General features: G+C 30.7%; 3 protein-coding genes across 3 annotated transcripts; all 3 read left to right on the forward strand.

The window, feature by feature from the left end:
- Window positions 1–945: 945 nt before the first annotated feature.
- On the forward strand, window positions 946–4,635 carry PGO_092650 (phosphatidylinositol-4-phosphate 5-kinase; the record flags this gene model as incomplete). Its single annotated transcript, XM_028687853.1, has 1 exon — window positions 946–4,635. One exon carries the CDS (start codon window positions 946–948, stop codon window positions 4,633–4,635), a length of 3,690 nt encoding a protein of 1,229 aa, XP_028543654.1.
- A 1,860-nt stretch (window positions 4,636–6,495) lies between these two features.
- PGO_092660 (hypothetical protein, conserved) lies at window positions 6,496–7,575 on the forward strand (the record flags this gene model as incomplete). The annotated part of the gene is made up of 1 exon (XM_028687854.1): window positions 6,496–7,575. One exon carries the CDS (start codon window positions 6,496–6,498, stop codon window positions 7,573–7,575), a length of 1,080 nt encoding a protein of 359 aa, XP_028543655.1.
- A 5,031-nt stretch (window positions 7,576–12,606) lies between these two features.
- Window positions 12,607–14,418, forward strand: PGO_092670 (transporter; the record flags this gene model as incomplete). Its single annotated transcript, XM_028687855.1, has 1 exon — window positions 12,607–14,418. The coding sequence occupies one exon, from the start codon at window positions 12,607–12,609 to the stop codon at window positions 14,416–14,418; it is 1,812 nt and encodes a 603-aa protein (XP_028543656.1).
- Between the last annotated feature and the right edge of the window lie 604 nt (window positions 14,419–15,022).

Consider the following 15,022-nt stretch of genomic DNA (forward strand, 5'->3'; position numbering starts at 1 on the left):
CGCACTTCGTCCTCCCACAAGTAATTTGATATTACCTCAACTTAATTTTTCGCAACTTTATTCAAGTGAATTGCATGTAACTCGGTTTAATTTATTCCCATTTTTTCTCAATATTTGTAATAGTGCAAGAGCAGATATATAGCACCACACACACACACACACACACACACACACGTCCACTTGAAAAAATAGACCTATGGGTCTGTAAGAAAAAGTGAAAAGGTGGAGAAATTGCCTTGTCACTATGTCACTACACCATTACTTTGTCGAGGTCATTTTTTTCTTATTACTATTATTTACACTTCATCTTTTTGTTGTCCTTTTTTCAATTAGTTAATGTGGGAAATTGAAAAAAAACCTCCACAATAATTAAAGGATTTTTTTTTTTTTTTTTTTTTTTTTTTTTTTGTTCTTTCATTTCCACTTGTCAGAAAAGAAAATTCTGTCTTCATGTACAAGCCAACAATTGCATTTTTTACATGTGTAAATATGCATGTGCAAAGCTTTCCTAAATTTTTTTTTTTTTTTTTTTTAAATAAAAAATCATACCTTCAACGTTGAAGCATGTAATAAACATGCTTTTTAATCCCCGCACAATTTACGTATGTGTTTTTCTCCCTACCGCTACCCCACTATATTTAAACCAGTTTAGCTACTACCAAAGTCACTCTTTATTCAAAACGACAAACTTAAAAGGGTAGACTCAAAAGGACAGACTCAAAAGGGTAGACTCAAAAGGACAGACTCAAAAGGAGTACTAATTGAGTATTCCTTAGCTAAATGGTTTGTGGGACATATACCTGATCCCTCCTCCCAGGGGAGAGCGGGCAGTTGTCTAATACTCTTTCACAGTGCTCCTAACCACATGCAAAATAAGAAGTGAGACTTTCACCTGAACAATTTCACACACAAGGGACTGACAAAGAGGATAACCAGGATAAAAATATGGGAAATAAATGCAGCTGCGGGGAAATGAGTAATGCAAAAGTGGGAATAAGAAACAAAGAAGAGAACAAAAAATTGAAAGACATGTACCTGTGTTGGGACGAAAATTTGGAAAGGAGTATGTTGAGTGAAACTGAAGAAACAGAAGAGGAAAGCTATTTTTATCGCTTGAAGAAAAAAAAAAATATGAACAAGTCAGGCGAAAAATGCAAAGACAAAAAAAATATTAATAATGAAGGGGACAAAAAAGAAGGCAACAATTTTAGTGATAGTTTCGAAAGAGACTATGTAATTAATGTTAAGAAAATATTAATGTATGTTAAAGAATATGAAGAAGACTTTTTCCTTTACTTTAAAAAAAAAAATGTTACAAGTTTAATTTTCTTAAAATATATAATTATGAATTATTCAACGTATATGATGTGCGTGGACGACACTGGCGTTATATACCTTGGAGAAATTAGCGATAATAATGAAAAACACGGATTAGGGGTTGTCATCACACCTGACCAGTGCATATATATAGGCGAATTTGAAAATGATAAAATTACTGGGTTTGGTTTGTATGTTCATTTTTCCAAAAGTAAATATATAGGATATTGGAAAGGAGGAAAAGCAAATGAGTATGGAATTTTTATACATCCAAATGGAACATTTTATAAAGGATTATGGTTAAATGATAAACAGAATAGAAAAGGAATTGAACATGTTCATAATAATTATGTCTTTATTGGAAATTATAAAAAAGGTAATAAAAATGGTTTTGGTGCTTTCATATGGGAAAATGAATCAATATATATTGGAAATATAAAAAATAACTGTTTTTCTAAAAAAGGCATTTATTTTTTTAGAAAAAAAAAAATATATATAGGGAATTGGAAAAATAATTGCATACAAGGGAATTGTGAAATTCTGTGGTTAGACAAGAGACAGTTCTACGGTTATCACACGAGCACCAATAATAAAAAAGGTGTAGGAATTTATAAATGGAATGATGGGAGAATATATTTTGGGAACTGGACAAATAATAAACAACATGGTTACGGAATTTTTATTTTGATAAAGCATGTTAGAGAATACGAGAAGCATCACAAAAAACCTTTCTTCTTCTTTTTTAGGGATACACATCAAGTTAAAAAATATTTTTTTCTGAATCTGTCTAACGAGTCCTTTTTTGATGAAGGACCAGTACATGCCACGTTAGAAAGGGTAATAGGGGGAACCTATGGTGAAACAGAAAAAGGAAAATATGGAACTAACAAAAAGGAGGAAAAATTCCCTCAAAATGGAGTCAACAAAGAGGAGGAGAAATTCCCTCAAAATGGAGTCAACAAACAGGAGGAGAAATTCCCTCAAAATGGAATCAACAAAGAGGAGGAGGAGAAGAAATTCCCTCAAAATGGATTCAGTGAAGAGCTAGACAAATGCAACCACTACGACGCGTACCACTTCTTAACATTGCTGATGTGCATGAACTATTATCAGACCTGTTGCTCCTATTTCGAACATTTGAAAACAAAAAAAAAATGCAATAATTTTAAATTTAACCACAACTTTTATGGAAAAATAAAAGACCACATTTGTTCTGTTACAAATTACTATTTAGATAATTGGGGGGAGAACATTTTTCATCAAATGGGTGATATAAAAGACGATGCTTTCTACTTCCATCCACAGTATCAAACATCAGCGAGGGTAAAAAAAATGCACGAAGGACAACACGATGAATTTCTTCAATATCGTAGTTATGAGAGGAGGGTAAGCCACGCTTATGAAAGTTCCTATGGAGAGAATGAGGAGGAACAACAAGTTAAGAAGGAACCAGGTAAGAAGGAACCAGGTAAGAAGCAACTAGCTAAGAAGCAACAACAGGGAAAGGAGGAAAAATCGGGAGGCATTCCTGGGGGAATAGACAAAGGGAAAGAAGAAGAACCATTTGAAGACATAGAACGTTTGAAAAAATACCTCAGTTGCATAAACCTGAGCCGTATAAACGAAAGAGACATAAACATACACAACCCTGTATTTGCACATGCTTCAAGTAATATTATTCTCAAACTGGGAAAGTGGAAAAATGGAAAATTAAAAAAATGGATACACTCCAGCGAACATCCACCTTCCAGTAGAATTGGAAAGATAGTAACCACTCAAACAAATGGACATTCAGATTTGTCAAATGAAAAAACAAAAAAGAAAAAAGAAACAAAAAATTCAGAATTGTTTCCCAAACGGTGTAATCACTGTGTGATCGACAAATTTTTAGATCGCATGTCTTCCTCAGAAGTTAGCAGTAAACCCAAGGAAGAGGACAAGTTGTCAAAGGATACAGAGGAACTGTACTTTTCCAGGAACCTCAGGAATGGGGGTAAACGGGAGGAAACGATGACTCAGGAGAGAAGTGACGATGGGGAAGTTAGTATCAAATCGGGTATAGAATCTGGTACCGAATCTGGCATCGAATCTGGTACCGAATCTGGTATCGAATCTGGCATCGAATCTGGCATCGAATCTGGCATCGAATCTGGCATCGAATCTGGTGTCGAATCTGGTATCGAATCTGGCATCGAATCTGGTGTCGAATCTGGTACCGAATCTGGTACCGAATATAGTGCCAAATCTAATAGTGAGGTTAGCATCCAAGTTAGTGGAGACGAAGGAGACCAACAACTGGGGGGAAGGCGGTGGCCATTGGCCTCCGCTGAAAAATGGAACAAAGTGGGATCGATTCAAGTACAGAAAAATTTTAAGGGTAACGAGAACTTTTTTCAAAGCAGGAAAATTTACAGTGACAAAAATAAAAATAGAAGCAGAAACACCCCAGGCAACACAGGAAGCAGAAATTCGACAGGAAATAATTCTAACATTTTCGATTTGAGAAAAAAAGAACATATGGCCAATTCAATCGTAGAGGAAGAGGACAATGTACAAAATAATTCTATGGATATCAAGAGTGTAAGGTATGAAAAGGTTCGAAGGGGAGGAATGTCTGGAGTGGCACCTAGAGAAGTAGCTGATGTAGTATCTAGCGTAGTAACTGGTGTAACAAGAGTCCAATTCCCAAATAGAAGAGATGGCCAAAGTTTTAGCCCCCATAAAAATGTTAAAGGGAATAATGAAACAAGAGTTCAAGATAGATACATAAGTAGTATGCAGGATGAGGTCAGTAATATGGATGAGGATAATGAATGCACACCAAGAGAAAGAGCAATGGAAAAAGAAAAAAAAATAAAAAATACTTTTGAAATTAATGTACGGAATGTTTTACGTGAGGAAAAGGAGCATCATCATGATCATTATCATCCCACTTTGGAAAAAGAAAATCAAAATACAGAAGAAAAATTGTCAATACGATTGAACAGACGAAGTCATAAAAATAATGTAACCAATACTAATGAGACGCATCCTCATTTTCACAACCTTCCACAAAAAGATGAACATGTCATCACAAATACTACTTCACGTAATTATGATTTGCCAAAAAAAGGATTTTCCTTAATATGGAGTTTGAAAAAAATGAAGAATTCCCATTTATCAGCAAATGAGCACATCACTTTTGAAGCCCCAAGTACAAATGACTTAGATAAAAGTGATAAATCGGGAGCACATCCGAAAAAAAATAAGTCCATTTTTGCAAAATTACTAAGGTCAAGCCGGGACAGACGTATAAAGGGAAAAATACAACTGCAGTGACACAACCTGGTACACGTGACAACCTGGTACACGTGACAACCTGGTACGCGTGACAACATCATATGCGTGATAATATGACAGGCGAGGGAAATGTAAAAAAAAATATAAAATGATCCAAATTACTCGTATCTTCCCCTCTGCACCTACGCAGTACTAGTATTATAGATGTCTCAATTGCAAAAGCACTTGGAAAGGAGAAAGGAAAATTACGTAATTAGTGCCCCTACTAAATTTGTTCGTGACAAGAAAATGAACAAGACATCGGGAACGCACAACAAATCGTTACAAAATCGTTACAAAATCGTTACAAAATCGTTACAAAATCGTTACAAAATCGTTACAAAATCGTTACAAAATCGTTACAAAATCGTTGCAAAATCGTTGCAAAATCGTTACAAAATCGTTGCAAAATCGTTGCAAAATGGACGGGGAAATATTTCTCCTCTTCACCATTTGCCCCCCCCCCTCGGTTAATAATTATTAGGTGGTTATACATATTTCGTTTGCATCACCTATGTCATTTTCGTCCATATAATAAACTTGTAGTGATGCAAATTCCCTCTTGTCCAATTTCATTTCATTGTTTTTTTACCCTTTTAGATAGGTGCAAAACTGATGGACTGTTGTTAATTTTTTTTTTTTTTTTTTCTTTTTTTTTAAGTAGAGAAATTTCCACTTTATGAACATACCGATTTTAAACACATCCTTAACCGGAAAAATGTGTGACTTTTTTTCTGATTCAAGCGATGAAATGGTGTATTAGAATAAGGATATCACTGGGAAGGAAAAGAAAAATGAGTTGGCTGCGACATAATGGGTACGTCTCCCTGTGTTCATTATGAAATATATTTATCTTGTCTTCACGTGTACAGATATATTACCCCCTACTTATTACCATACCTTTTTATGAGAAAAAAATTACTTGTTCAAAAAAAAAAAAAAAAATAAAAACCCTTCGTTGTTATACGCTAAATACAGAACGTAAAAAGCATGCTTTCCAAATTAACTTCCATAACAAAATAAATGTTTACATGTTCGTGAGGTTTGTGTATATACAATGGACATTGAGAGAAAAACTTGTATGTAATTTTTTTTTTTTTTTTTTTTTTTTTTTTTACGATAAAACAATAAAGCGAAGAGATGAAATATCACGGGGTTGGGAAAAAGTAGGAAATAGAAAGTTTCGAATTAGAAATTATTAAGCAACTCTTATTTGTAGAGAAGTAATGGGGGTAAATAACTTGGTTTGTTATGTGTCCATCATTTATGCTCTAAGAATATTCTTCAAGTGGAAACATTAATTTGTGGAAAAAAAAGAAAAAAAAAAAAAAAAAAATTATTTACATTCGGCTTAATAAGCCATTTATAAATTTTTCCAAAATATTTTTCACCTGAACAGTTCAGAAGAATTTTCTTCCACATTGTAATTAAAAAAAAAAAAAAAAAAAAAATGATTTCTAAAGGAAGCACATATTTTTTTATTTTTTGCGTATTTCTGAACATTTGCAATTTCACCGACTTTAAAAAGGGCAATTATCCATAGATTGAACCCATTAGGAGTATGAGCACACTATTGCTAGTATTTTATATTATTTAAATCTCTTTCTTCTTCAACTCCCAACATTGTAATTCTTAAAACAGGTAATTTAACATCTTTCACCTCATTAAGAGATAAAACAAATGAAGGGATTTTTTTATTCATCGAAGGAATGTAAGAAAAAAAAAAAAAAAAAAAAAAGGACTTTGTAGGTATATTCGCCTAGAGAGAAAAAAAAAGAATTGGAAAAAGAATCACTTATAACATTCTACACCATTACCTCTGCGAATGAGGAACTGTTTTATTATTTAAAAGCATTCAAAATGAATAAACACGATGCACTCCTACAGAGTGAAGCATTTCCGATGGAGGAAATTTTGGAGAGTGATACAATGAACGAAGAAAACAAATTAATCATAGAATTTATGAGGCATATGCAAAATGAAAGGGATAAACTTCCAAGTACAGTAACTGCAAAGGAAATAAAAAATGGATTGGAATACAAAAATATGAAAAATAGTGTTAATAACAAATCAACTCATGAAATATTTTCAATATTAGACAAATATAAAGAAACGGATTTTAATAAAAACACTAATGACAAATGGAAAAATGCAACCATTGAATATATAAAAAGCGTAAGAAAATATATCCACCAAAAATATAATAGGAAAATAATTGATTCTTCAAAATATTATAGTTCTAATTGTGCTACATTGTCAAAACTTAAAAAAAATGATAATTTAATTTCTATTTTTTCAACAACTCCTTTATGCATTCATTTGTATATTTATGGTATCAATTATAAACAAGTAGTGTACTATATTCATGTAATAGCTAGACATTTTGTCCATCAAAAGGAGCACACATGGGGGTTATACATCTGGATCATATATTTGCTAATTCTGTTGGATTCTCTGCAGGCCTTGGATTCGCATGTATCTTCGAATTTGCAATCCATAAAACGATTCTGTGCGAAGAAGATAGAATCGGTAGAAAAAGGGGAAACAGTGGAAGCAGGGGAAGCGGTAGAAGCAGGGGAGGCGGTAGAAGCAGGGGAAGCAGTAGAAGCAGGGGAAGCAGTAGAAGCAGTAGAAGCAGTAGAAGCAGTAGAAGCAGTGGAAGCAGTGGAAGCAGTGGAAGCAGGGGAAGCAGTAGAAGAAGTGGAAGCAGTAGAAGAAGTGGAAGCAGTAGAAGAAGTGGAAGCAGTAGAAGCAGTGGAAGTAGTAAAAATGCTAACACCAGCAGAAATCCCTGATACGTGCACACATGAGCTAAATTTTTTATCCCATTTTCATTGCCAATCATCAATTACAACGAAGACGAATTTTTCATCTAATTTGCCTAAAGAAATTTTTTACATAATTTATTATATTATTACCGATATATTTAATCAGAAATGAAAGAATTTGTGTGTGTAATTGGTATTGAACACCATATGTTTGTTCTACATATAAACTAGTACAACTTAACCTTCCTTGAGTGTGAAAAGAAGAGAAATCTTTCCTTTTCCACCTTAAACCGAAAACATATGTGAAGTTAAGAGGTAGAGTATTATATAACATGTATAAGATTCATTTTTAAGGGTATTTTTTCCAAAGGGAATATAAAATTCCTTTTTAACCTAATTCATTTTCTTAGTGCAATGTGAATATATATCTATCACTTAAAGAAAAAGCTTCAGGAATATTTACCCAGACTCATTTGAACACTCTTTATAAAGGAAAAAATAATAGCTTATTTGTTTTCTCGGTTTGTGTTGTTGGATTTGAAAATTTTTCACGCCATCTCACTGTTTACTTACATCCCCGTTCGTTTCCCTCCGTTTTGTTTTGTTTTATTTTTTTGTTATGGCACATTTGACCATGTCATTACTAATTTTACATAGGTTGCCTTTTTACTTGTCTCTTAGCTGTTACATTGTGTACACAAAAATATGTACACAATTTTTTAACTGCACAATTTTTTGATTGCAAAACTTTTTATCATCACAAATTTTTAACTGCACAATTTTTTGATTGCAAAACTTTTTATCATCACAAATTTTTAACTGCACAATTTTTTATTTACAAAACTCTTTTTTGCAACTGATTTTGGGTGAGAGTATTTTACATTTTTTTCTTCCACTGTTTGAGCCCGTTTTTAGTTGTAATTTCCCCCCACCCCTACCATTTTGCATATCCTAATTAACACGACAAGACACATTTAATTATGATGTGACTTTCAGAACATCACGAGTGCCCCAATGTGGGGGATATTTTATTCTTTCCATTTTGGTTACCACAAAAGTAGTAGTCAAAAAGGGAGGATATATATATATATATATATATATATATATATATATATATATTTATATTTATATAAATGGTTTGTTAAGACATAAAATTTGTATATCCCCTATTGAGCCAGTTATTACATCTTTAAAAAAAAAAAAACGCATAACATGATCAAATAAGAGACTGTGAGATTGGAAATAAATATGTAGACGTGTGTTTAAGTGTAATAGTTATGTTGTTCCTTTTTTTTATTTTATTATTAGTTGTAATAATGTGCACATGGGAGATAATTCAGTATTTTTGAGGGTGTAGCTCAGGTAATATTACCAGTTTACATAGCTTAATGAGTTTTTTCTGCGGAAAGGTGAAGCAAGCAAAAGTAAGCAAAGTATAAAAATGAACTCAACCAAGCTCCTGCATCATTTACTTGAAAGAAATATTTTAATTGAAGTTGGGATTTTATTCAATCTATTGTTATTTACTCAATGTGTTCAAAACGTAGAACAGAAATGGCATTTTTTTTTTTTTTTTTTTTTTTTTTTTACGTTCACACCTACTAGTGAGGCTAATATAGACAAGTTAAATTAACTGTTAAGACAAATTTAACAGTTGATAAAGTGAATAACTCATACTTAATTTAAATTTTAATATTAAAACAAAAGAGAAGAAAAAAAAAAAAAAAAAAAAAAAAATAGAAATGAAAAAATGTGAACTGAGCTTATCTCATTCGTTACTTCTCCATTTCTCTACTTCTCCATTTCTCTACTTCTCCATTTCTCTACTTCTCCATTTTTCTACTTCTCCATTTTTCTACTTCTCCATTTTTCTACTTCTCCATTTTTCTACTTCTCCATTTCTCTCGTCTTCTTTTTTTTTTTTTTTTTTTTTTTTTTTTTTTCACACCCTTGGCTTACCATAATGTGATATTCATATATAACATGAAATAGTGCATTTTGTAAAAACATTAATATGTGCTATATCATTTTTAACCCATAAGGTATATATTTTTTTTTTTGAAGAATGTTATGACGCACTCTTTTCCAGTAAGAGAAGCATTAAATTAAGATTGAACATTCGTGCAAATGTGTGTGTTAGTATGTATTTGAATATGTGCGAATGGAAAGAATAATTTTTTTTTTTTGTTGGAACATACAAAAAAAAAAGGGTAGGACTTTTTTTAAGTCTACAGATTTGTAATAAGCAAGAGGGAAATATATATACTAAATAAAAAAAAAAATATATATATATATATATATATATATATATATATATATATATATATAATGTAGTGAATTGTATAATGTTGATGTATCCTGATTGTCCAAGGTATGCAATATTTTTTCCTTTTTTCCATATTTCTTTTTTTGCGAGTAAAATATATATTCATTATTCTTACGAGATTGATGTGTGAATCACTGAGTGTGTGATATGATCAGACAAACTTACATGTACAAACCCGCTTAACCATTTTTATTTTACACACTTCTCATTTCCCATTAGAGACAATAATTAAAAAAAAAAGAAATATTACACCCATTTGGACACATGCATTTGTTTCGCATTTTTGTTCAATTTCTACCACAGACATGTTTGAACTATTAAGGAAAAACGCAAAAATGTAAAAAAAAAAAAAAAAAAAAAAGAAAACAAAAAACATGTCTCTTTGTTGAAATTATCCTTTTTCTTCTCAAAGTAATCAATTAGTTGTCATCATTTTGGGTATTCTTTTTTTTTTTTTTTTTTTTTTTTTTTCCATTTTACACTTCGGATTTAATTTCTTTTTTTGTTTTTTTTTTTTTTTTTTTTTTCAAACCCTAAAAAAAAAAAAAAAAAAAAAAAAAAAAAAAAAAATTTTTTTTTTTTTTTTTATTTTTTTTTTTATTTATTTATTTATATTTTTATCATTTTTGTTTTTTTTTTTTTTTTTTTTTTTTTTTTTTTTTGAACTTTTCTACTGGGAATTAAATTATCATTTGTTTTTTTTTTTTTTTTTTTGAAACAAACCAAAAAAAAAAAAAAAAAAAAAAAAAAAAAAAAAAAATTACTCTTTTGTTCTTACATGTTCATATTATTTTTGAAATTATACCTGAATGGTCATTTTTTTTTTTTTTTTTTTTTTTTTTTCCCTCAAGTTTTTTTTATTTTTTTTTTTTTTTTTTTTTTTTTTTTTTTTTTTCCCTCAAGATTTGTTGAATTTTTTTTTTTTTTTGCTTACTCATTTTTACATTCTGAGTGTATGCAACATTTGTTTTACATTTTTTTTTTTTTTTGTAAAATCATTTAAAGGGGGAATTATTTTTCAATTATTTATACCTTGAGTTGCAAAATAATAAAGTCATTAAGTCATGCGTATATATTGTATATATATAGGTACATTAACATAAGTATATATATATATATATATATATATGTATACATTTCATACAAATGTTTGTGCGCTGTATGAACAATCCACTTATATTTGAAGAGACATAAAACAAATCTATGTATATATAGAGCGAGATACATAATAACTCCGTTTGAGCCCAGAGGGAAGGGGGGGGAAATTTGTTCTCCCATCCCATTAAATATATGTGAATAACAAAATACAATATTTTGAGAAAGTCTTTTAAATGTATATTTCACATGTACACAACGTAACATCTTTAAGTATATTTTTTTTTTTATGTGCCATTTATTTTGTATATTTATAATAATATGCGAGTGAATGAATATACTTATAATTACACATATAAAATTGTGCATGTAAATTTATACATATAATTTAATACATATATGTATGCATACTTAATTAAACACATTTAACTTACAAATAACTGTAATGTGAACAAAAATAAAAAGGCATGAAATTTAATGCCTTTTACATTTAGTTGCATATTTGCTTGAGCTCGACGAATTTTTCTTTTTCTTTTTTTTTTTTTTTTTTTTCTTTCATTTTTAACTTACCGGTGTATAACATTGGAGTAGTTTCTTATACAGTTTGTTTTTTTCCACGAAATTTTCCTTTTTTCCACGTAATTTTTTTTTATTCTACGTAATTTGTTTTTTCCCCCATAATTTGCATTTTCTCCCATAATTTGCATTTTCCCCTATAATTTGCATTTTCTCCCATAATTTGCATTTTCTCCCATAATTTGCATTTTCCCCTATAATTTGCATTTTCTCCCATAATTTGCATTTTCCCCTATAATTTGCATTTTCCCCTATAATTTGCATTTTCCCCCCTAAATTTGCATTTTCCCCCCTAAATTTGCATTTTCCCCTATAATTTGCATTTTCCCCCATAATTTGCATTTTCTCCCATAATTTGCATTTTCCCCCATAATTTGCCTTTTAAGCATTTGGCCTAGGCAACTGACGGTATCTTTAAAAGGCCGAAGTGAAGTCGAAAAGTGGCAAGTCAAAATTGGTAACCCCATAAGCCAATATAGTCGCTCTCACGTCATTGCCTGTGTGACACATGGCTACGATTTGTTACTTGAACATTTGAAAAATTCCCAAATCATAATTGAAAAGAGAAAATAGCTTTTAACGTGAGTGGGATTTTTGCTTTAAAAAGCATAAATGTCATCACATATGTTTATTCATAGCTTCATTGCTGTATTATTTCACTACTTTACTATTTCATCATTTCACTAATTTGCTATTTTACTTTTTTTGGGAAACCCTTTCATCACAGAGAGAATTATATACATAAACACATACCATTGTATATATTTATGCATGTGAGAAATAGTTCGAAGTATTGTAGAGGTGGAAAAAAAAAAAAAAAAAAAAAAAAAGACATAATGTTGAGCTCATAAAAACATTAACATACTTTGTGATTATATCCACATGCACCTTTTTGTTTGTAAATTTTTTGCATTACTCTCTCTCCTCATTTGAGCGAGCAAATCTGATCGTGCGTTGCATGACACACATGCCCCCCCACACATAAATATATAGGCATACACACACATAAATATATAGGCATACACACACACATAAATATATAGGCATACACACACACATAAATATATAGGCATACACACACACATAAATATATAGACATACACACACACATAAATATATAGACACAGACTAATATATTTTACCCCCCGGGGAATCACCCACTCAGCCACAGTGAAAAAGGGTAACCAAATAATGCTTGAATAATTGATGGGGTCCAAAAACAATTCGAATATTCCCCTGGCCCAATCAGGCCTGGAAAATCAAGCTGAGGAATCAAAATTTTCTGAACCAGATGGATATAATGAAAAGAACAAGGGGAACAGGAACTTCAAGCTTTTAAGTTTGAAGGGATATGATATGCCAAACAGTTTAAATGAATTACTTGATAAAAAAGAGATACATGTATCATCAGAACAGAAGACTCCATTTAATATAAATAGAAATGTGATTTTATTTATGTATTTTATGTTAATTACTTTAACAAATCGTTTATTCTTTGGATGGCCTAATTTATCAAACTTACTATTTCGAGAAGGTGCCTATGTATGGAAATGTGTAAAGAATGAACATGGAGGATATGACAAAAATGATGATAAAAGATATGTATGTGAAGATCAAGATAAAGCTGTTCAAACAATATTTGTTTTCGGTTCTTCTGCATATTTTGCCTTTTCCTTTTTCAATGGAATAATAGTTGATTATTTGGGTTCAAGATTAAGTATGTTATTAGGACATATTTTAAATTTAATTGGTTGGATATTATTAATTATATCAAATGAAAAATTTGATGCTTATGTCATATCTGGTGTATTTATGGCTGCTAGTATTGATTTGGCATCCTTTTCGACATTAAATGCATCTGGTTTATATCCAGGGAATGAAAATTTAATTGTCAATATCATATCAGGAGCAGGATCCCTATCAGCGGGGACAATGACAATACTTGATTTGCTAATAAGTGGATTCAATTTGAATTTCAAAACGTTTATGTTATGCTACATGTCCATTAGTGTAGGTTTCTTTTTCATTTTGACTATATTCTTTTTCCCAAAAACTAGATACTTTAGGCAATATGAATTTGACAATTATTACAGTACCAAGAACATCAGTTTGAATGAAGTAAATGATATGGCAAAGAGTGGACCACCTCATGGTCCCCCTAGCGGTGCAAATAAAAGTGGAGGAAATTGTGCAACTGCAAATCGTGGCAATAACTTGAAAAGTAGCATAAGAAACAACAATACAGCTAGTGCTGAACTCAGGAATAATGATAATAATACACACAAATTGGGAATGCAAAAAGATATCGAAATGAATGATGAGAAGAAGGATAGAGAAAATACCACTACTAATGATAGTACAAGTTCTAATCAGAAAAATAAAAAAAGTATGTTAAATTCGACTAGCTTTAGAGATTTGTTAAAAATATGTACATGTGCTCATTTTTTATGCCTCTGGATATATGGACCGTTAAATGCAATATATAATACTTTCTATTTTAGTGTGGTAGAAAATATATTATCAAAAGATAAAAATGATATTTTAGGATATATATTACCTTTTTCATTTATTCCATGTATTATAATGGGAAATTTATCAGACAAATATGGTGTTATGGTGATGTTTACATATGAATTATTTTTTGCCTTATCTATGTACTTGTTTAGCTATTTGAAATCAAATTTCGCTCAATGGATATCAGTCATATCAAATGCTATGTATTCATCATGTGCAAATGGACAATTATGGACATTCATATCGTTCACTTTTAGTTCAAAATATCATTCAACTCTTATAGGATTACTAAATTTCGTGTGTGGAATTGTATCCTTTGTACGATTGTCATTATTAGAGTGGGCCAAGTACACCAACTATGATTTTACATATATCAATCTTCTTATTATTGGGCTAATTGTAATTAACATAGGAATAACCATTATTATTGTCTTTATCAGAAGAATTAAGGGTTACAAAGTTTTATATGGAGACGAAGACTCCTCTACTTCAGAAAAAAAATGATCTAATTGAATGATGATAATGTTTTATTCTGCCATGTCAGTTTCGAGACTTTAAGCGTTTTTTTTTTTTTTTTTTTTTTTTTTTTTTTTCCCCTTTTCCCTTACTTTGTTTCCTTTTGCTTATGTGTATATGCATCATATTCCCTTTTCTATATTATATATAGATGGTGGTAATAACTGGTAGAAACACGTTTATTTTTTTATTTATGTTTTTACAAAGGTGCGCACCTGTTTTGTATATGGTTACACCTTTGTGCTATTTTTGTATGTCTACACATTTGCAGAAGGGTTGTATAATACAGCAAAGGAACTTTAATTTAAATTTTAGGGAGATCAAGTAATGGTAAATGTGTATAATAATGAATGGAGGGAGAGGATGAACAAATCAGAACAAACTTAAGATACACGAGAGGACATGATCATGTAGCGTACGTGTGTATGTTTCAAGATCTAAAAGGAAAAACCATCCCGTGTATTCAAATCAAGCCACACTTTCCATGTATACATATTAGTACATGTACATATGTATATATTAACGTGTGTCCATCATCACAGAAATTGGAAACGTTAAAACGCGAACATACCAATTTGTATTCCTTTTTTTT

The sequence above is a fragment of the Plasmodium gonderi genome (genome assembly GCF_002157705.1).
Source record: "Plasmodium gonderi DNA, contig: Chr09, whole genome shotgun sequence".
In the NCBI taxonomy this organism is placed as follows: domain Eukaryota; phylum Apicomplexa; class Aconoidasida; order Haemosporida; family Plasmodiidae; genus Plasmodium; species Plasmodium gonderi.